Genomic DNA, 20,619 nt, shown 5'->3' on the forward strand with positions numbered 1-20,619 from the left:
GGAACATCATAATGTCATAACGTTATGATTTGTGTGATATATATACTGAAGTAGCCTAGTAGTTGTATCAACATCTGCATGTAATCAACATCTGATCAAATAAAGACAGTATTTATTGTCACTTAACATTAAACCAGGCAGATTTGAATTTAAAAATGAAATAGAGAAAATAAAATGTTTTTTGAAAAATTGTGCATTATAAAAGAAAGTGTTTAATTTTAGAAAAAGTAAAAGTGAAGCAACAGCTTGAATATTCCTTTTTCTTTGTTAACTTTCACATCTTAACAGTCTCAACGAATTTGAAAATAACAGCTGAACAGTTATACAGTTTCTCTTTCTTTCCCGCTTTTCCCACTCTCCACACTTTTTGTTGTTCTTTCTAACTTTCTAATTTTCTATCGTTTCTCCGTTCGCTTCTCACTCCTCATCTGACTGCAGTCAGAGTTGCTATGTTTATCGTCCGCAATGCAGAGATGCGACTGGCTGGGTAGCATCACGTGGGATGGCTTAACTCGCATGCAATTGGTTTGTGCGTTTCCTGAGCCGCTAAACCGGTGCCGTAAAGACTAGAAAAGTTGCGCCGGTTAAAATATAAGTGTCCCGTCAAAATTTGAAGTCCCTTAATAATTTACTGGATATAGGTCCGGGTCCGTATAGGACGGTGTCTGGGTCCGGACTCGGACCGCGGTCCGCCTGTTAGTGACCCCTGCAGTAGAGTAACAGAGCACACAGTGTGTTTCCATGTAGAACTGAAGAACATACAGTGTGTCTCATGTGTTCACGACCAAAAGACGGTGATTTGATTTAAACAACACTAAAAATGTAAATCAGAAATACCTTTTTAAATGCTTGTTGTTGTAAATTATTTATTAATATTGTTGTAGCCTCAACAATATTAATAAACCTTTAATAACCCAGTAAACATTGGGAGCCAACGATTTCGCAGCACAAATGTTTTCTGTATATTTGATCATATACTCTAATTTTGATCCTCTGAGCTGCTTTTACTCTGAACATGTTTTACATCTATTCAGCATCAAAGAAGGTGTTCAAAGAAGGTGTTCAGAATTGTTTATATCCAAAAACCATTTAATTCAATTTAACTGGTGATTGTTTTTACTATCATTTAATTCATCATATTGTCAGAAAATAATAATAAAAAAAAACCATTACTATTATTCAGAGCACAAGATGAAATCTTAAAATGTCTAAAACAGTAACTTGATGATGATATAAAACTGAAGATCAGCAGATATTTGTATTTAAGACACCGGGTCCAGAGAACGGCTGCCATTTTTTTTTTCTTTACAAATGATTTTTAAATGCAGCTGCAGGTACATTTTTCAATAATCATTTTAAATTCTTTCAGCACTCACAATAATCTCCATCACCACACTCAAGCCAAGAGTTACTCTCCATACATATTTTAATGACAGACTACATGTAAATGAACCTTGTTGACAGTTACAAATGTTAAAAACATGAGACACAAACTATGAAAGGAGCAAAGTTGAATAGATTGTACTTGCTAAAAATAAAGGGGGTGGGGTTTGGAGTTATGGTTACATTCACCTTTGCAGGCACACCTGCCGCTTCCTACTAGTGCAAAGAATTAATTCTGCTAAACAAAATGCCATACACCTTTCTGCTGTATGTTTGCATTAAGACTCCATTATTGCATGCCTTCAGTGGCCATGTGAGGTATACAAATACACTGTTCTGACAGTTACATACTGTACGTCTAACATGATGCAGGCGTTCCCATTTAAGCTCAGAAAACAGACAACCCATGAAAAAGCATAATGAATCTATATGCTAGAAATTTCTTGCAGGTTGTTACACTGGTCAGGTAGTAAGGTTTTTCAGCCAATCGTGTTACATCATCACATTTTATAAGTGAGGGAAAGCGATAACTGAAAAGTGGCACAAACAAAACAGTGAACAAACAAGTACAGTAACCCTGATAACATGACCTACACCTCATTTTTAATCTATTTTTCCTTTAATGTCCAGCAGAACCTTCAGAAATCTGACTGTAAACTGAGCCTCACTGCACGACGAAGGATCCCCTTCACAACCACGTGTGACTTTGCATTTATATGTAACATTTCATGCTGCATCAGGAATTTACAACGCAGTGCAAGCAACAGAGGTTATACAAACTCAATAATAATTACTGTTTGCACTCTGCAGCGTTTCATCTTTCTCGAGTGTTCAGGCCAAAAAAACTGACAAAACACAACTTTGTCAAGCTCTCTAGAGCTTTTATCCTCACAGGACAAATAACAAGAATGTCAAGTATATCTAGGTAACAGTTATTACACGTAAAGATGTCAGACTCACGAGGGCGTCTGAATGAGCTTTCAAGTGATCTAGTGACTATGTGACATTAATGCGGTTGAGGAAACAAAGAACATCAAGAATAGCAGTTAGATTCTACAATGTAGTAAGACGCTCATCAGTTTCCAGTCGAACACGGGTGTGTGTGTGTGTGTGTGTGTGTCGGAAACTGATGCGCTGCTTAACGTTTAGTTTGTTTGGCTCTGAATGTGAATGAAATATTTAACGCTAATTTTTATTCTCTCAAGGCACAGCATACTGAGGGTATGCGGGTCAAAGGAAATTAAGTGAGCCGACTAAACTCTTTGGAGTTCGTGACGATGGCTTTGAGCTGCGCCCAGTGCATAGATTCAGGCCACCGCACAGCCCGGTCAGATCCACACTGTGAAGCTCTGCCTCAGTTTCTGTGTCTGCTGCAGGATTAGAGGAGGGAGAACAGAGGAGACCGGAGCAGGCTGGAGGAGTCGTCAGGCAGGATTTTAAAACTATCGCCTTCGATCACATTCTTAAACTCAACGGAGCTTCGGGAAGGAAGACACAGAAGCTGGTTCAGGACGCGGAGGTCTGGAAACAAGTTTAGAAACAGGACTCCAACCGAACAACAGCTGCAGGTGAAACTTCACTGGGTCTTTTCAGCACTTCCCATCAACGGTTTCCAGCAGAGTGTCAGATTCAAGCAAACCTTTAGAAAGGCTGCTGGGTCTTTAACTCGGAGTAAACTAGTCCCTCCGCTGAGATGGCGTCCCCGAGCCCGACTGTCCGAAGCGGCTGTTTGCAGACCAGCACCGGTGTCAGGTGGAAGGTGACGTTTCCTCGGCGCCACACTGTAACAGGCTGTGCTGGGTTCAGGGACAGCTTCTCGCGGGGCTCAGAGTGTGAGCTGTGGAACTCCAGTGGGGCTTTGAGCTCCACTTTGCTGCTGTCAACAGTCTGGAGGCCACACGACTGACTGCTGGCCACTCGCGCTCCGGCCATCACAGCTGCCGCCTGGTTCCCCCAGTATCCATCCACCGTGACCAGTATGTGGTAGGCCAGTGTGTGGAAGTGAATGCGAGTCAGGTCTGCTTCTGACGAGGGGTCGCTGCGGCCATGCTGCTCCAGGATCCACAGGAGGATGTCGCTGACCCGGCCCGTGTCTGGGATGCCTTTCCAGGTGGCCAAGTCTGCATGAGGCCCATCGCCAGCCTGAGAGAGGAAGAGCAGCTCCTGCTCGTTCAGCCCGATGGAGCTGACAATGGGCATAACCTGCTAACAGGAAACAGAGGGAAAAAAACTTTAATTAAATATACAGAACTCTTCAGGGATTTGTGGGTTTTGAGCACACTCATCTTTTCTCTGTAAAGGACTTTGTGAAGTTCACTACTTTAAACACTCTCTTAGACGCAATCTGCTCTCGGCATGTACCTCCTGCATGATGCTGTTCATGTAGTCTTTGTCGGTCATGCTTGCCAGCTCCAGGTGGATGGGAATGTCTTTACGAATGTCAGATATGGCAGACACGGCCTGCAGCAAGGAAGAACGTACAAGATATTAGACATACCACCCCAAAATGTCATGTAAGAGTCATTGCCACGTGATCATGCAAACATACTGCTGACTCCTGAGCAACATACTGCGAATGATGACAAAACATGTTTATGTTTATGATGAATAACAGTCGTTTTTTAAACCGAAGAATCAGCTGTTATAAAGAACTTCTCAATGAAAACAAACAGGTGACCTCTTTCAGGCGCTGCTCCCACAGCTCCCTGCCCTGACCCTCCATCATGTGGAGCCCCGACAGGACGACCAGGTCAGGCTGAAACTCGTCCAGACTCGCCACGAATGTCTCCAGCAAGCTCATCTCCCCGTTGGACACATCGTGAGAGAAGATGAAGCGGTTGGCTTGAGGCGCCTGGGTGGAACCCCACTGTTCACCTGGAGGCAGAGGAGGAGACCAAACACAAACTGCCGTGTTACAGACTGAAGGAATCGTGCGACACTGTGAGCTGTGGCTTCTTCTTCTCTTCACCTGCTTTATACTCCAGGATGAGGTGGAATTCGTCCGTCTCCTGCAGAGACTCAGGGGGGACGACTATCTGCTCGTCCAGCATCTCATGAAGTTTAGGACCAACTGGCCCACATAACAAAACCTGCAGTAAAAAACATATTAACAGGTAACCACGAGCACCTCATGAATAAAACTGGTTGATACGTCTTCAAAAACAGGCTGCTGTGTGGTAGAATAATGGCATTTTTCTTTACTGTATAACTCTGGATTTATGACAATAAATGACAGAGTTAGAACTGAAGGCCGGAGACTTTGAATAACACGACAATACTGTGTTTAAAGGGCTGAAAAAAAATTCATATCATTAAAAAAAATGCACGTAAATGTCAAGAATATGTTTCTCATGATTATTATTTCTTTACTCCTGTTTTCTGTAAATATCTATGCATTAACTTTATATCCTGAAATAAATTTGAGTGACCAGCTTAGAACTTTAATGTTTATTTAAATGATCCAGTTCATTCATGTAGGGTACGTATATGGGTTTTAAACAGAAGTATTAACACGCTCCCATACCATCAGATCAGGGTAGGTGGCCAGCTTCTGGCCGATGAGGGCAGCATTCCCTCCCACGTAAAGCTGGAAGAAGACGAAATCAAGTTTACCAGAAGGAAGGTCATTTAAGACATGACGAAATAAGACAAGAAGCAGACGTCCTCAGAGAGAGTTTGGGGAGGAAGGCGGCCTTGCCTTCGCACCGGGGTACTCTGCTGCTGCACGAGCAATCCTCTGAAAGGCCTCCTTGTCGCTGAAGAAGCGCTCGGCAGCTGCTCCGCGCTCCATGTAATGGATGAAGGCTTCCTTCAAGTCCTCTTTGGAGTGCAGCACTTCGTGATCCAGGCCGGCGCCAGGATCCACAGCCAGCGCCTGCAGCAGCCCCACTCCTGAGACGACCACGTCGACGCAGGCGTTCACCCTGAACGAGAGAGCAGATCAAGATAGTGATGGAGACTAATTTAGACTTTAACTGCAAACAATCCTGAGGATGTGTGAACCTCTTATTGGAGATATCAGCAGCGGTTAAAACTAATTGTCATGCTTATCTGGTGTCAGCATGACAATCAATTAAAGAGACAGTTTAATGAAATACTTATCCATAATCAGTGTATACAGGAGGTTTTCACAAACAAGAGATTTGCCTCAGTACACTGGTGCATATCAATAAAGCAAAGTTAAATAAATAAATATGCAAATATTTTATAAAAAAAATATGTTCACTGTGACTGTTATTTAAATGGAGGAGCTGTGAAGTTTTGTGCAGAAAGGTGCAGAAGTTCATAGAATTAAATTTACAGACTATTTGCAATGTGCGAGATGGAGTCCAAGAGCTGTTTGTTAATGTAACACACTGATTCAGGAGGGCAGACTTTATGTTAACGTGGCGTGGACAGGGTGGGGTGGGGTGGTGTGTGGGGTGTAGGGTGGGGTGTAGGGTGGTGTGGGGTGGGGTGGGTGGTGTGGGGTGGGGTGGGTGGGGTGGGGTGGTGTGGGTGGTGTTTGTAGGTTGTGGTGTGTGTAGGGTGGTGTGTGTAGGGTGGTGTGTGTAGGGTCCCAGCCTTATTGATGAGGCCAGCTGCAGACGAGGACAAACTCGTGCCATGAGGACAGTCAAAGGACAATCAAGACGTCCAAACTGCCTTTCCACTGTGACTTTAAAGATGAGCATAAACCATGAACCAAACTAGTTCTTCCACTTTAACTTCTTGCCTCGGTAGAAACAACCTGTCCACCCCTCTGGTAGGCCGTCCCTCAGGTTCAGCCAATCGTCCCCTTCCACCCTTGTAAAACTTCTAAGTGCTTTACAAATGCTAATCCAGTGTGTCGTTATTTTAAAGCAGCCTAAAGGCTAAAGGCTGGGACAGACGGTAACTTAATTCGCTGTGACACGACCATCCTGGATGCAGATATCTGAGCTGGGACAGACACATTCCGTCTCGGCAGCAGATCTGAACAGCCTCTCGACAGGTCAGTGGACGGCGGAGCGGCTGCAGGAGCACAGACGCACTGATAGATACAAACTCCAGGTGACAGAAGGACATGCATCGCTTCCTCACAGCCGCAGTTCAACTCTAACTCACCCGACGGCCACTTTGCCCCACTGGCGGCTCGGCAGAGTTATCAGCGTCTCCCAGGCGGCGGCGATCACCTGCTCCAGGCTGTTCTGGCTGTTCTGGCTCTGAGACGACGACTGAAAGTTTGGCAGGCTGATATACTGCAGGATCTGCTCTGGCAGCTCCGGGCTGCCATGGTAGAAATAGCCAACAGCTAACGCCAGCAGGGCCGCTGCCGAAGCCTTCCTCCACATGATGCTCCCACACACTCCTGCAGCGAAGGAAATCAGTCAGTTCTGCCTCTCATACCGACCATCGGCATCCGAAAGTGATCGACTGATTGATTGATGATTAAAGAGAGTAAAAGCTGCATGCTGATGTTCAGCGGTCACCACATGTTCTCACTTGGAACGATTAACTTGGACAACAGAAATGAGTAGAATAGTAACATGATCACGTTATTATCAGATGATTTGGCTGATAATTGATACACAATGACACTGAATTAGAGTTGAAACAATGAGCTGGTTGATCAATCGAAAGCAACCATTTTGTATTTGTATTTTTAAGCAAAATGATAAATATTTGATGGTTCCAGGTGCTCAGATGTGAGAATGTGCCACTTTTCTATCCTTTATATGACAGTAAATTGAATATTCACTGTTAATCTGTCAAAAAAAAACAAAAAAACACTGCATTTGTTGATGTCACCTCATGATCTTGGTTAACACAGTGGGCATGCTCCAGTTTTATGTTGTTTTACAAAGCAAAAGATAAACTGATTGAGAAAATAGTTGACAGATTAATTGATCATGAAACTCATGATTATTTGCAGCCTGAGTTTGAATTGGAAGTGTTAAACCGCCCATATCCTGATGTAAACAGGACAATTACTGTCTTAATTTGCCCACACAGTGTCCTTGGGAGACATCATCAGACTGAATTTACTATGTCAGAGCAAGAAAATCAGCCCAAACTCCTACATTTGAGAACCTGGAGCCATCAAATATTTGGCAACCTGCCTTGAAAAACAACTTAAACGATTTATCGATTATCAAATGAAATGGAGGTTTTCTTTCAAACAACTTACTGAATAATACATCTCCATGCTTTCACTTATTGACAGCTGTTAGAGCTCTGTGCGATACGTGCACAACCCTTCAGTAAATTGGGGAAGCAGCTGTGAAGTGAACTGAAACTGTAAATGAATGAATGAGGTGGAGAGGATGCACTGGTGACATCTGACTACGGAAGTCGTTTATATTAACTGTTCATATCAGCCTGTACATGACCCCTCCGAGCAGATATTTCACCGGGCTGGATGAGCTCGACGTTTACACCTGGATGACAGCTTTCCTTCGCAGTGCTGGGGAAACCACAAGAAGTGGCATTGCCCTTTAAGATGCAACTATGCTGTGCACTTTATGGTCCAGCTCACAGGGGTTAAGTTACTGCTAACGTGGAGGCACATCATGTGTTAGCTAACATGCTAGCACCAGCACACGGGGTGTATGTTCGGCCAGTGTGTCAAAGCTAACCTTAATCTGACAACAAGTTAGCAACTAGCTTCTAGCTCGGCTTAGCAAGCAATGCATTTCATAGGAGAGTCTGGCAGCCAAAGACTTTCTGTATACATCTAATTAGCAGCTTTTGCTAAATCAGAAGTAGCCAAATCTTCATAGTTGTTAGCGGAACGTACCTTTAATGTGCAGGCTTCAAGTCTGAGAGTCAGGAAGGAGGATCCTGTTTCCTGGTGAATCACATAAAGAGCATTTAGCTTGCCGATTACTGCCGGTGAAGGAGGCGACTGAGGAAGTCAGAGTCGGTACAAGTCACTGAAGGAGGACTGACTGGGAGAGACAGCAGCCGGAGACCGCCAGCGTACAGCGGCAGCAGCGGCTTCCGTACAGCGAACTGCGCATGCGCAGCCCCAGGGAACATTCACGGTACAGACTGTGAGGTACACAGCTGAGGGTCGACACATGGCTGCGAGTCCTCCGGAAATCAAGAGAAAACGTAATGTGCGTGCATTTTAGGAGGCTGCAGAATCAGCAGCATCTTTTCAATCACTTCTGAGAAAATATCTTAAAGAAAAGAAGCTTTTAATGTTTACTACTTTATTACTTTATTTTGATTCTGTATCATTTTAATTGTTTTATTTGTTTAATTGTAATCCTAAAGTGTCTCCTGGTTTTACCACGTCAAGAGAAAATGGATGAAGAGGATAATATTCTTGGCGCGCCTGCTCCTGTACTGCAGCCCAAACAAAGGCCAAAGACACAAATGAATGAGATGCTATTAAAGGCTGATGCTCCAGTTCAAGTGACAATGGCTGTTGATTAAAATCAAACAGGACATGTGCGTCCTCAGAGTCACGCTCTGACCGGTAACTATTCAAGTGACATTGTAAATATTATGCAACGACAAAATGATATCACTGCCCTCCCGATTCAGCATAATCTGTCCTTCCTTCAAGAAACATCCCTGTGTTTGATGGGGACCCTCCTCAATACAAGTCTTTCATCAGAGCTTTTGAAAATGCAGTGGAGGACAACTAATTTAAGCGACTGTTTGCATTTTCTGGAACAGTACACTAGGGGGCAGCCGAGAGACCTAGTCCACAGTTGTCAACGCTTACCTGCAGAGCAGAGTTGCTACAGAGCCAAGAGCCTTTTAGCAGAGCATTTTGGAAATGAACATAAAATTGCATCTGCCTATGTGGAAAAAATACTCAACTGGACGCCTGTTAGAAGTGAGGATATTAAAGCACTACAAGCTTTCTCCCTCTTTCTTCGAGGATGCTCCAATTGAACAGAGCAGATGATGCAAATGAAGGAACTTGGCTTACCATCAAACATGAGGAACATCATCATGAAACTTCCTTACAAATTGAGGGAAAAATGGAGAGCCTTTGCTTGTGATCTACAAGAGCGGCGTGGTCACCGAGCACTGTTTAAAGATCTTGTTTCCTTCATTGAAAAGCAGGTTAAAATTGCCTCAGATCCACTTTTTGGCAACATTCAGGACTCTCACCTAACCATCCCCAAGGCTTCCAGAGCTAGTCGCTGCAGTGAAGGAAGGAGTTACAGCTCAATATTCAGGCAATAAGACCAAGTCCTCCCCTTCTCATAACTGTCTGTTTTGCTTACAAAGCAGTCACTCAATGGATCAGTGCTCACAGTTTAAAGCAAAGGTACACCGGCATAAGATCAATTCCATTAAGGAAAAGGGAATTTGTTTTGGTTGCCTGAAAGTAGGCCACACAAGCAAAGACTGCAGGAGTCGACTGGATTGCAATGTGTGTCACCAAAAGCACCTGGGAGTCCTTCAAGGCACATCTTCAGAACAAGCTCAACAGTCTGTGAGTCCACCACGTGTATTAACTACAATGTCTCAGACCTGTGACCATAATAGGGCCGGTTGTGAAGATGATTCCACTTTTTCTATTGTTGAAAGAAGTTAGAGTCAAATAGACCATAGACTTTTTTAGCAGAAGATATTTGGATGTGGCCTGAGCGAGGTTTCCATCCAAATTTAACACAAATTCTAACAGAATTTCCAGAAAATCTGCAAAGAAAATATTAGGAGTTAGTTGATTATTATACCACTGCAGAAGAAGAGAGTGCCAGTCAAACCTCAGATGGTAGGAAAATGTAGAAAACATGACATCAGTGTCAGTTTTCTCATGTAACCATCAGTAAGAAAGCAATTAAGTGTATTTGCCAAAATGTCAAACTGCTTCCTTAACGGGGCTCCCACTGATTTCACACATCAACCAAATCAGAACGCCTCTCATCCTGGTAAAACGGTTTTATTTTGGGTTTGTTGTATAATCTCATCTGTAGCTCTGGAGGGATCTTTCTAAAGTCTGAGAAGTATCATCAGCGTTATTTGGGGTTATTTCAGCCCATTACATGTCAAAGATTTGTGAAAAATGTCATCGTGATTTTCTCAAATCCAAAGTGACGTCTTCAGTTTGTCCAACCAACAATCAAACTCTTATTTTACAGCCATAAATGACAAAGAAAAGCAGCAAATCCTGACTTTTAAAAAGCTGAAACTAGCAAACGTTTGACATTTTTGCTTGACAAATTCTGAAGTAAGTGACCTCCAGCTTCTTCCAGCTTCCTCACACAGCATCCAGAAAATGTTCTTTCAGGTTTCGTGTTGTTCTGTTTCTCAGGGTGAACGCGTCCAACCAGGTCTTGAAATTAACAGGAGGCCTCTTACATCAGCAGCAAACCGCAACCAGGCCACAAAGTTAAAGACTCAACTGCTGCCTTCCTGCCGTTTTTTGTCCCTCAGGCAAATATGCATGAATGTTCTGCTTGTTGCTGCTTGTAAACTATTTGGCTGCAGGCCGAGGTGAGGCGTGGCGGCTGGAGAGAAAACTGACACCTTCGACAGCTGCGCGCTGTATGTAGAGATAAATCTGAAACGTCACCTACGGAAACATCGCTCTATATTAACATGATGGGGAAAAAAAAAACTTTTCCAGGGAAGCCAAGTGTGTTTTCTGTGTTACCGAATTGATGCTGTTCAGTGTTTTCACTTTTTTTCTTTCTGACAAATTGCAATGATCTTCTTCTGCTTTTTTACTCCATTATGATTATCTACAAGATTTACACACTGGAGGATTTCATAAGTATGTTTCAAACATTTTCACAACACGTTTTGGGAAAAAAACCTCAGAATTGATCCTTTTTCTACATATAAGACACGTTTGAATGCGTCTCGCTGTGTGTGTGTTCTCAGTTTAAAGGCACTGAAAAGCTGTTTTCTCCATCAGCTTCTTTCGATGAGTAACGGGATGATGCATGAACATGCAGTTTTCTGCCAAAGCTTGATCAGTTTTTATCATTTTACATGACGTCTCTCTAACAGGTGATGTTGTTTGGTCGCTGTCAGTCAAATCTGATCAACCCACGCTTATGCAGCCCCGATGAAGCGGATCAGCTGTTGAAGCCCAGATTTAAAACTGGCTTGTCAGCAGCTTTAGTGTAGTTTATTTAACACATGACAAAGCTGTCTGAACACCGCTGTGTCCAAACGTCTCGAGCCTTTACTCAAACAGAAGAATGCTGATCATCCTGTTCACCAGCTCGGCTTTAAATAGACAATTCTCACAGGATGAGCCATGTTTGATTCTTTATTAGAATTTCAATACAAACAGGATGATAGAAAAGTACATACAAGTCCACTTTAAAAACGTTGGTTCACACTAAACGTCTTCCACACACCACAGCGTTCGCACCGTGTTTGACCTCATCTGAATTCCTATTAACGTATGTAAGAAAGTGTAACTCTCATGTTGTTTTGTCCCATTTCCATCCAGTCTGTAGCAACTGTCACAACAATGTAGACAGAAATATCTTTGACAAACTGAAGCCCATCTCCCCTTGGATTTCAAGTCATCTTCTACTCTCCCACACGCCTCCTTTATTCTAAAAATAGACTAAGCTACAGTGTGGCTAAAATGAATAAAACACACGTTTGCATGTGGCCACATCCACGTTAAAAAGTGTGTGTACGCTACTTAAACTAACACCTGCTAACACGTATACTGAGTGACCCGCTCTGCAAACACATCTAAGTTTCAAGTTGACTTTTGAGTGTTTGGCCTCGATATGAGATCCTCAAAGGGCTGTAATAAGGCTGAACGCCACAGGAGGAGTCTGGGAACAACAAAGCCCGGGTGTCGGGTTTAATTCCCACTGGGTCTGCTGATCTTGGCCAAAAGCATCCTCCAAGTGACCCACTTCAGGCTGCTTTTCTTCTGCATCACGCTTTCATGTGTCCCTCTTGCCGTCACGGTCCATCTGACTGCTGCATTTTTGAAATCTGACAAACTTTAATTTCAGTCCTCTATAGAAGTAGCAGGGTCAGGCTCGGTGAAGGTGGCGGCGGTGAAGCTGACCCGGACATCCCGAGGGTAAAAACCCTGAAGAACTCCATCCACAACAACATCTGGGAGGTCTGCAACACAGAGCTCAGGCTTTACTGCGTGAACAACGCCGCCATGCCAAAGTCAGCAGCTGTTTCTGAGCGTCGAAACGCTGTCAGGGACAGATATGAGCTAAAAACGCTGCACAGAAGCAGTCGCTTCTTTCCTACCTGTGTTGCAGTCAGAGAGATAAGGATCCTGAAAAAACCCCAACACTCGCTGATGTGGAAACTGATAACTGAGGAAACAAAAGTGAAATGTGAGTGATTAGTCTCATGGAATGAGTCCAGAAGTATAACTGCACTGGTGCACCAATGTGTCAGAAACGTGATGAAGAGGCTGAGAGCTGACACAGATCCAAACCCGTCCTTCAGGGGGGCGTCAGTCAGTCCAGGACCCTGAGCTGACGCCTCTAAAGGTTTACTGTGAGACATTTCTGCCTTAAAATGATAAAAACAACTACAGCTATGTTATATATGTTGTTGAGTTGTGCTCTCATGTTATCCCAAATGTTTTCAACAATGTTAAAACCCAGAAAAATCTGTAATTTTATTCCAGGTGCGTTTCATTTGGTCACCTTTACGTCTCTAGACGCTACAACTTGCAGCAGAGAGAAGAAGAAAGTGCAGGCAGTCTGGAGTAACCACACACTGAACCGCACAGGTGAAACAAAGATCTTACCTGTAATCCTGACTGTCCAATTCATCAAGAGATCTGAAATTAGAGCACATAAATATTACACATTTCCTGCAAGGACACCGTCAAAATAAAGGTTAATGTGCAGTGTGCGAGACTAAAGGCTACTCTATGCTACAGGAAGTCACTTTCTTTTGTTTATGAAGTCACAGAAGCACACCACCGTACGACAGGACAGACAGGATTAGTTTTAGTGTTACAGTATAGACAAAATCAAAGCAGCCTGGTCTGATCCCTCACACCTCTGTACATTTTCATCATCATTAGCTGTATTGCGGGTTAGAGCCGGTGCTGCTGCTCCACACCGCTGTGAGAAATGTGCTCAAAGTTTTATTATGTTGCTGCATTGCCCCCAATCCAAAAATAGAGGACCTAAGTATAGCAACATGTCCGACATCTCTGGGTGCAGTCAGAGGAGTCCGGGCTGAAGGACTTACTCCATGCTGCTGATCTTGTTCCCTGTGTGAAAGTGTTTGAGATGGAGGAAGTCCAGCAGCACCTGCGGCACGTCTTCATTTTGATAGATGACCTCCTGACCAACAGAGGAGAGGTGAACTTGTAAAACTGTGTTTTTGGTTAATGACCACGTGGCTCATTAAAATACTTAGTAATTGCTTTGATTATGATGTTTGACCTTCATATTGCTTTCCGAGTTACTTTTGATCAGAGCTTTGTTTAGTCATTGCAAAAATCAGCCCTGTCCTTCACTCAGAGTTACAGAAAGAGATGTTTGTAGCTCCATCACGCCTCGGCTGCTGTGACGCGTTGTTCAAATCTCCTGCAGCTTTGAAGAAAAACTAAACGTGGATCACACATTACACCAGCTTTACTTCCTTGTGACTCACAGAATTCATTAAAACTTCTACTTTGGATGCACATTACACGGTCAGGTTCAGGTTTTCGTGCCCTCTGACTAGAGTTCAGCAACCTGGCATGAAGCTGACGAGCTCTGATGAGTCATGTGTCGATCAGGTTTAGGCAGGCTTTTTTTGTGCCACACTTGGTCAAATTCTCTGTCAGCTACACAGGATCACTCTCTCTAAAACGGTTCCTGGAGGATCTGTGTTATACAAAGTGAACAGACGCTTTCTGTTAAATGACATCTACTGAATCCTGCTTGTGAGAGCCTGAAGAAGTTGCCACCTCAGCGGGTGAACACCTGGATGTGTTACCTGGACGTAGTCTTCCAGCTCCTGCCTCCTCTGCTCCAGAGGCTTGGTCCTCAGGTGGGGGTTCCTTTTGCTCGGGAAATCTGGAGTCTGGATGATCTTCCTGAGCTGCAGGTGTCAAAACACACAACATGAGCCATCAGAGAGTTTTCGACCACCAGTCACACCATGTTTTAGACCATCTGCTTCGCACATGTGAGCACAACTCACATCTTGCTGTTGGTTTCACACGACTGCACTAATTGTCAGTTGGTGGCAGTGATGAATGAAGAAATGCAGCAATAAAAGGAGAGAAGAAGAAGACAGCGAGGCAGCAGACATGAGCAGAAACAAAGCACAATTCAACACATCTGATTTTCAAAGAGGATCCGTGCACACTGTTACCTTAAGTTTCTGTATGATAGCTTACATATTACACAGGTACTGCATGTCTTTTGAGCGCAGTGTGTGTACATACAAGTATTTACTTCAATGTTTATCTTCTCTGTAAACAGAGTCTAGTTTTCCTTCTTCATTTCTTCCTTCATGCCACTGGCCTAACTCATAGTTTAATTTAAAACATTTCAATATATATAAATACTTTTTTCTGTGTGTAACAGGGAAGAGGCCAAGACTGCACCTCACTGTGCAACCCTCTATTGTATAATGACAATAAAGCTGAACCTTGAACCAAATATTTCATGAGGGAGGAGAGCAACTTGTTTCTGGACCAGAAGGAAACGGACAATGTCGTCTAACATTCATCCATAACGAACGGACCATCAAAGTGAAGCTTCCTTGTGATGTAAAACTGTCTTATTTTATCCTGAAAAGAGAATATACATCTATTAGCAGAATATGCAGAGCTGCACACAAGTCCCATGTACGTACTTTTCTGTGGAGAGTCTGGAATTCGCTGTTTCTTCTGAGCACAAAATGTTTCCTCCCGTTAAACAAGACTTCAACTCTGAAAAGCTGCAAACAGAAAAGAGGAGACACACAGAGGATGAGCTCATAGTCCGTCACTGAGTGAATGATGGTCAGGCTGGATGTTTAAAGTCCAGATGTGTGTCTCTCAGAAACGTCTTGAGATTCTTAAAAACATATTACATAATTCTGAGATTCATTGTAATCTCAGCGTGTCCTCAGAAGTTCTCGTTTCTCCACCAGGAGGCGTCACAGAGCTTCAGATTTCATTCTCAGGAAACGTTTGTGACGTCATGAGCAGTAACACACAAGAAAGACACGGTGACATTTATGTTCCTGTAAACTCACCCCACCACTGAAACTCTAACACACATTTAATTCATCTCAACACACTGTAGAAATGAGATGTATACTACAGTTTATCATGTCTGCAGGTTTAAATGACCCTGTCTGATTTGAAAACATGACTGTAATCATCTGGGATTTTAAACTAACTGAGCTAAAACCTGCTGGAACAAGTGTTCAAATCATTTACTAAACTAAAAGCACTAAAGAAAATTCTCCACTACAAGTAAAAGTCCTGCATACAACATCTTTCTTAAGTAAAAATATGTAAGTATTATCAGCAAAATGTATTTAAAGGATCAAAAGTAAAAGTATCCCATGGTCCCTGTGAGTGTTTTCTTATATCTGATGTTTGTGGATTTCTATCACTGCTGCATTAATGTCACACAGCGGTGAGAACATCAGATGTATTTAATGCTGCCCTTCAATGAAATAGATGTTTTTTTTAAAAATACAAAATAATGAGTATAAAAATGTGCTTGTGTGAAGAGACTGAATGCTGCAGGATGTCCTCCTCGTACAGTTACACCCTACAACACTTTATCAGTAATGTAGAAATAAAAAAGATAAGAGGAGTCTAACGTCTTGTGGTCTGAGTCTGAGATGATAACCAAACAAACCGAACAGAGGTCCGTTCAGCACATGGCAGCCTGTCCTCTACATCGATGGTAAGCTGGAGCACATTCCTCAGGCTATTGTCCATTTTAAAGTGTACGTGTGAATATAATTTATGACACCTTCACAGCGAGGTGACTGCTCTCCGGGTGTCTCACTAGTGTGACTTCAGCCTCCTGCTTAAAATGGCAGGAAAGTGAAGTCACATACAAACAAAGCTTTAAACTGAAATGTGTTCATTTTACCCTTTTCCTCGCCTTAATCAGCCTGTACACAGGACACAACCACGTCTGAGGTTCCCACTGTGATGGTGCTGTGTGTCAATGAGTGTGTATTCAGGGGGAGGGGGGACCAATGACAGCGGAGTGCTTTCTGCTCTAATCAAGGTACGAGAAAGGAACAACACTATGTGTCCAAACTACAGACAACCAGACAAATGTCTCCCTAAATACTTAAAATATGTACTGAAATACAGGTCTCAAATACTTCACAGCATTATTTCCAAGCAGCAAGAATGTAATATATAATAACATGTAACAGTAACAGCCAGAGGGATGCGACAAATACTCTTAATGCTGATTCTTTAAGTGCATTCATTTTGCTAATAATACTTTTTTTTTGTTTTGTAGTTTTATTCGACTTTGAATGCAGGACTTTCACCTGTAACTGATAAGCTGCTGTACTGTCACTTTTCCTTTGGTAGAGGAGGACTTCTTCCAGCCCGGGCTCAGACTTTGAGCTCATGGTTTCCTGTTCAAACACAGACCTGGAGGTGTGCGAGCAGAACTGAGGTCGTGCAAGAACAAACATATCTAAGGTAAAGTATATATTACTTTTCCGTGGCAGAAAGTATTATTCAGTACAGTTTAGAAGTACTCGTACTCCACTATGTTCCAGAGGAAAATACTGCACTTCTCAAATACTCCTTTACTTTTTAAGATTTTATAGACAAACTGATTCAGGTCTTGCTGTCCTGTTGGTCCATCATATGAAGACGCAGTCATATAATGAAAACAGGGTCCATTCTGCTGAACACTGTTCTTATGATGTGTGAAGTACGATGTTTCTGCACCTTTAAGTCCAATCTGAATGCAGGATTTGTACTCTTAATGGAGTATTTACATAGTATTGCTGCTACTTTTCCTTCGTAAATCATCTGAATATTTCTTCCTCCGTCGTTATTTTTGCCAAAGATTAATCCAAACGCCAGACTCCATTGCTTCATTGATGGTTTTAAGGGTTTTGAGCATTTTGTTGCACACTCTGCACAGAAACGGAAGAAACCCTAAGCTGAACTCACTTTCACTCTTCCTGCAGGTTACCTGGTTCACCTGGCGCCGCTGCTCACCTGTGCTACCAAACTGTAAACACGCGGTGTAATAAAAGAGATAAAGTGATTGCGGAGGAATAAGAAGTTAAAACGTGCTCACGGTGCCGACACACATAAAAAAGCAAAAACAAAAAACAAGAAGTTGGCCTGAAAACAGGTAAACGTTCTCACCTTTTTGGACTTTCCCGACTCATCTACTTCCCTCTCCATCGACGGTATCGACACTTCAATCATCGGGAAATCCTCCTCCAACACCATCGAACTGCCTGAGATTCACTTTGAACAGCTGGTTCCACACTGAAAGCAAACTTCTCTCGGTTTTCTCCGCGTCCAGGAACTAATAAAACCCGAGTCCGTCCGCCTGCTGTCTGTCTCCGGCTGGGTTCCCTCTGCGCTCCACCTACATACTAATTGGACAAACCCAGCAGTGATGCGCATTAAAGGTGCAGTCCGACATTTAGGAATGAAAGTCTCCGAGTTCACAGCAACACACAGCTGCTGGAAACACATCTGGAGTTTCTTGCGTGGGGTTGTGACGGTCAGTGGGGGCGGACATGACTGTCCACATCCACGTGCACGAAGCTTCACAGCTGTATGTGCAATCACATGTAAGGATAATTTTAAAGTTTTACTCATGTTCAAGGCCAGAGGCAGGATTTTTATTATTATTATTATTACAAATACTGAGTGTATCAGTCCCTAAAAAAAGCAATAAAATTTCACTTATTTAGATTTTACTTTTCTATTTTCTATGTTAGCCAACTTCTCAACATGATCCAGGTCAAAAAGTACTGCACTTCAGTGTATTACAACCAGAATTTAAGTATAGAAAAGTTATTACACTTAGTACACTTTCACTTTTTGCACTTAATTCAGTCGTTCAATTTAGCAACTATTTGCACTTCAAGTATGCTCAAGTATGACTCAAGGACTATTTGAGTACACTTAGGTACACGTAAAGGCACCAAAAACAGCACAAAGTGTACTACTAGATTCCTCAAAAGCTATAATTTAAGTATAATATTTTCAGCTGGGGAGGGTCTCCTTTTTACTCTGTTTGGGTCTCCACTGACTCCTGTGTAAAATATGAGCTTCTTAAGGTGCTAAACTCCATCCAGATGCTAATAAATATAAAAGTTCACCTGACACACACCTGGATGGCCTAAATATTCCTCTTCTAACACAATCTACCGACACAGAAATGAAAAATGAAGAGAGTAAACTGGTGAAAAGAAGAAATAAAAATGGACAAAATAAGCTGCACTAAAGGTCTGCTTACTAGTTTTTGCCAGTTGCCATGTAATGACAGTTAAAGGGTGAACAAACTCAAGGCCACAGGGTTTGAAAGTGTGCAGACTTCAGAAATGTCACCTCACTTTCAAATCCAGGTTCACTTCCTACTGCGCCTGAAACACAAAGCAAAAGAAAAACCAGTCACTGGGTATAAAAAGGGATGTAAACTTAGACCACATAGCACTCACATCCTCTCAGGCCCACTGCCCAAAATTCCAGGCAGACTTTGTTGGCGTTTTTCCTCTTTCACCTTTTAAATGCTATGTGCAGCTCATTTTCCATGTGTTGATCTCAACCAGAATCACATGCTCCGCCTGTGACCTGCCGTCATGGGATTGATATCTTCCTCACTTGCTGGCTGTGTTTTAATTTAAGCAGACAGAGGAGCTTACTTCAGCAGCTCTGTGTGGGGATACGTGACCTTACACAGTCATAGATCACAGCAGGGTAAAAATATAACAGCGATTTTGCGTCATCGTCACGTTTTACGACAGCTCATGTGAATCCTTGCCCTGCTGGTGAGCTCTCATTGTGTCTGGAGTCACAGTGTCAGCAGATCGACGCCAGACACACGAACAAAAAGGAAGTCAGTCTCGTCTTGTTTTGTCGCTGTGACATCGCACTTGTCTGACAACTTAAGTCTCACCAGTTTCTACCCTGAACATGTTAACAAATATGTCTTGTCTGTTGTGATTGTTTTTCTGCCTTTTTGGACCTTTTTACTCCCCACCCTGCTTTGTTTTCCTGTTTGTATTTCAGTCTGATTCGACCTGTTTGCCTGAGTTGAGTATCCAGTCGTCCATTGTCTGCAAAGCTGAGCTTTTATAGTCCGGCAGACAGCCTTGCATGTCAGTTGACTAAAATTTTAGCTTAAACTGAAATACTCCAAACCTTTAAGTTGGCGTGTTTGGTTTTGGATACTATGGATACCATCATCTTAGATAACTGTTTTCAAGTTGAGGATATGAGCTGCACAACATCACACATTTAGGACAGTGGCTGTTTCATATCTTGTTAATCATGATGGGGCAATGACCCAAGTGAAGGTGTAATTTAATTTTGTGATGCATGAGAAGGCTGAGAGTTTCACTTCTATGCGTATTTTTTGCCATTTGAACCCTCTCTTCTGAAACTCCGTTCAGGGAAATGTGAAAGCAAGTCGCCACAACTTCACATACTGGAGTTTGTCATTTATAGACATACCAGCCGGTCCGGGGAGCGTGATGCAATTTGTCGGAGCCAGTGTGTGAATGAAAGGAAGCACTGTCATCCAGAATAACTGTGTTAGCTGACGCATTCTTGAGTTCAGCACAGAGTTCGACCGTGATGTTTACTGCTGCTGACTGGCCACTCAGTCGTTCGTCCACATAAACAACTCCTCATACAGAGCAACAGCATGATACCACAACACCATCAGCTGGTGATATTAGCTGACATTATGAGGCTAAATTACGTTCCATTATGTTTTGTTTCATGTACCCATTACCCTGCACGGACTCTCTGGTCTAACAGATTTCAGGAAAACAGTGCAACCACTCCAGTCGTGGCTTTGAACAGAAAAGTATTTAGATGTACAAAAGTCTCCCTGGTGAGTCATGAAGTAACACTTGTCAGCTTCAATCGCTTGTTTAAACATCCATAAACGTGAACAGCCAGCAGGGGTCTCCCTACATCTTGAAAATAACACCCAGAAGTCCAGCATCTCATCATCACAGTCGAGATCTTTAGATATCATGCGACCTTTTCATGTTCAGTGCGACTGAATTCCTAAATTATTGGTTGTGAAGTGAAATTTGAAATTTTCTGAATGCATACTGAACTTCACGTGCTGTGGTTGTCGTATCCTCTTGCATTTGTTTGATTGTTTTATCTGTTGTGTT

At 42.8% G+C, this 20,619-nt stretch overlaps 2 protein-coding genes across 3 annotated transcripts; both read right to left on the minus strand.

Annotated features, from left to right (window-relative positions):
• Positions 1-1,410: 1,410 nt before the first annotated feature.
• Positions 1,411-8,329, minus strand: adpgk (ADP-dependent glucokinase). 2 transcript variants are annotated; one of them, XM_076734017.1, is made up of 8 exons: positions 8,141-8,329; positions 6,469-6,712; positions 5,081-5,306; positions 4,907-4,969; positions 4,352-4,472; positions 4,061-4,257; positions 3,745-3,843; positions 1,411-3,585 (listed from the first exon to the last, which is right to left on the minus strand). In XM_076734017.1, exons 2-8 carry the CDS (start codon positions 6,693-6,695, stop codon positions 3,025-3,027), a joined length of 1,494 nt encoding a protein of 497 aa, XP_076590132.1. In that variant the 5' UTR covers positions 6,696-6,712; positions 8,141-8,329; the 3' UTR covers positions 1,411-3,024. The 2 variants fall into 2 exon arrangements, with proteins under 2 accessions (XP_076590132.1, XP_076590131.1); XM_076734016.1 differs by having other exon boundaries at positions 1,411-3,588; positions 8,141-8,319.
• A 3,248-nt stretch (positions 8,330-11,577) lies between these two features.
• On the minus strand, positions 11,578-17,829 carry snx22 (sorting nexin 22). Its single transcript, XM_076733539.1, has 7 exons — positions 17,618-17,829; positions 15,121-15,204; positions 14,254-14,358; positions 13,519-13,613; positions 13,067-13,099; positions 12,556-12,623; positions 11,578-12,417 (listed from the first exon to the last, which is right to left on the minus strand). Exons 1-7 carry the CDS (start codon positions 17,702-17,704, stop codon positions 12,299-12,301), a joined length of 591 nt encoding a protein of 196 aa, XP_076589654.1. The 5' UTR covers positions 17,705-17,829; the 3' UTR covers positions 11,578-12,298.
• Between the last annotated feature and the right edge of the window lie 2,790 nt (positions 17,830-20,619).

This window comes from Chaetodon auriga, chromosome 6 (assembly GCF_051107435.1).
Source record: "Chaetodon auriga isolate fChaAug3 chromosome 6, fChaAug3.hap1, whole genome shotgun sequence".
Lineage (NCBI taxonomy): Eukaryota > Metazoa > Chordata > Actinopteri > Chaetodontiformes > Chaetodontidae > Chaetodon > Chaetodon auriga.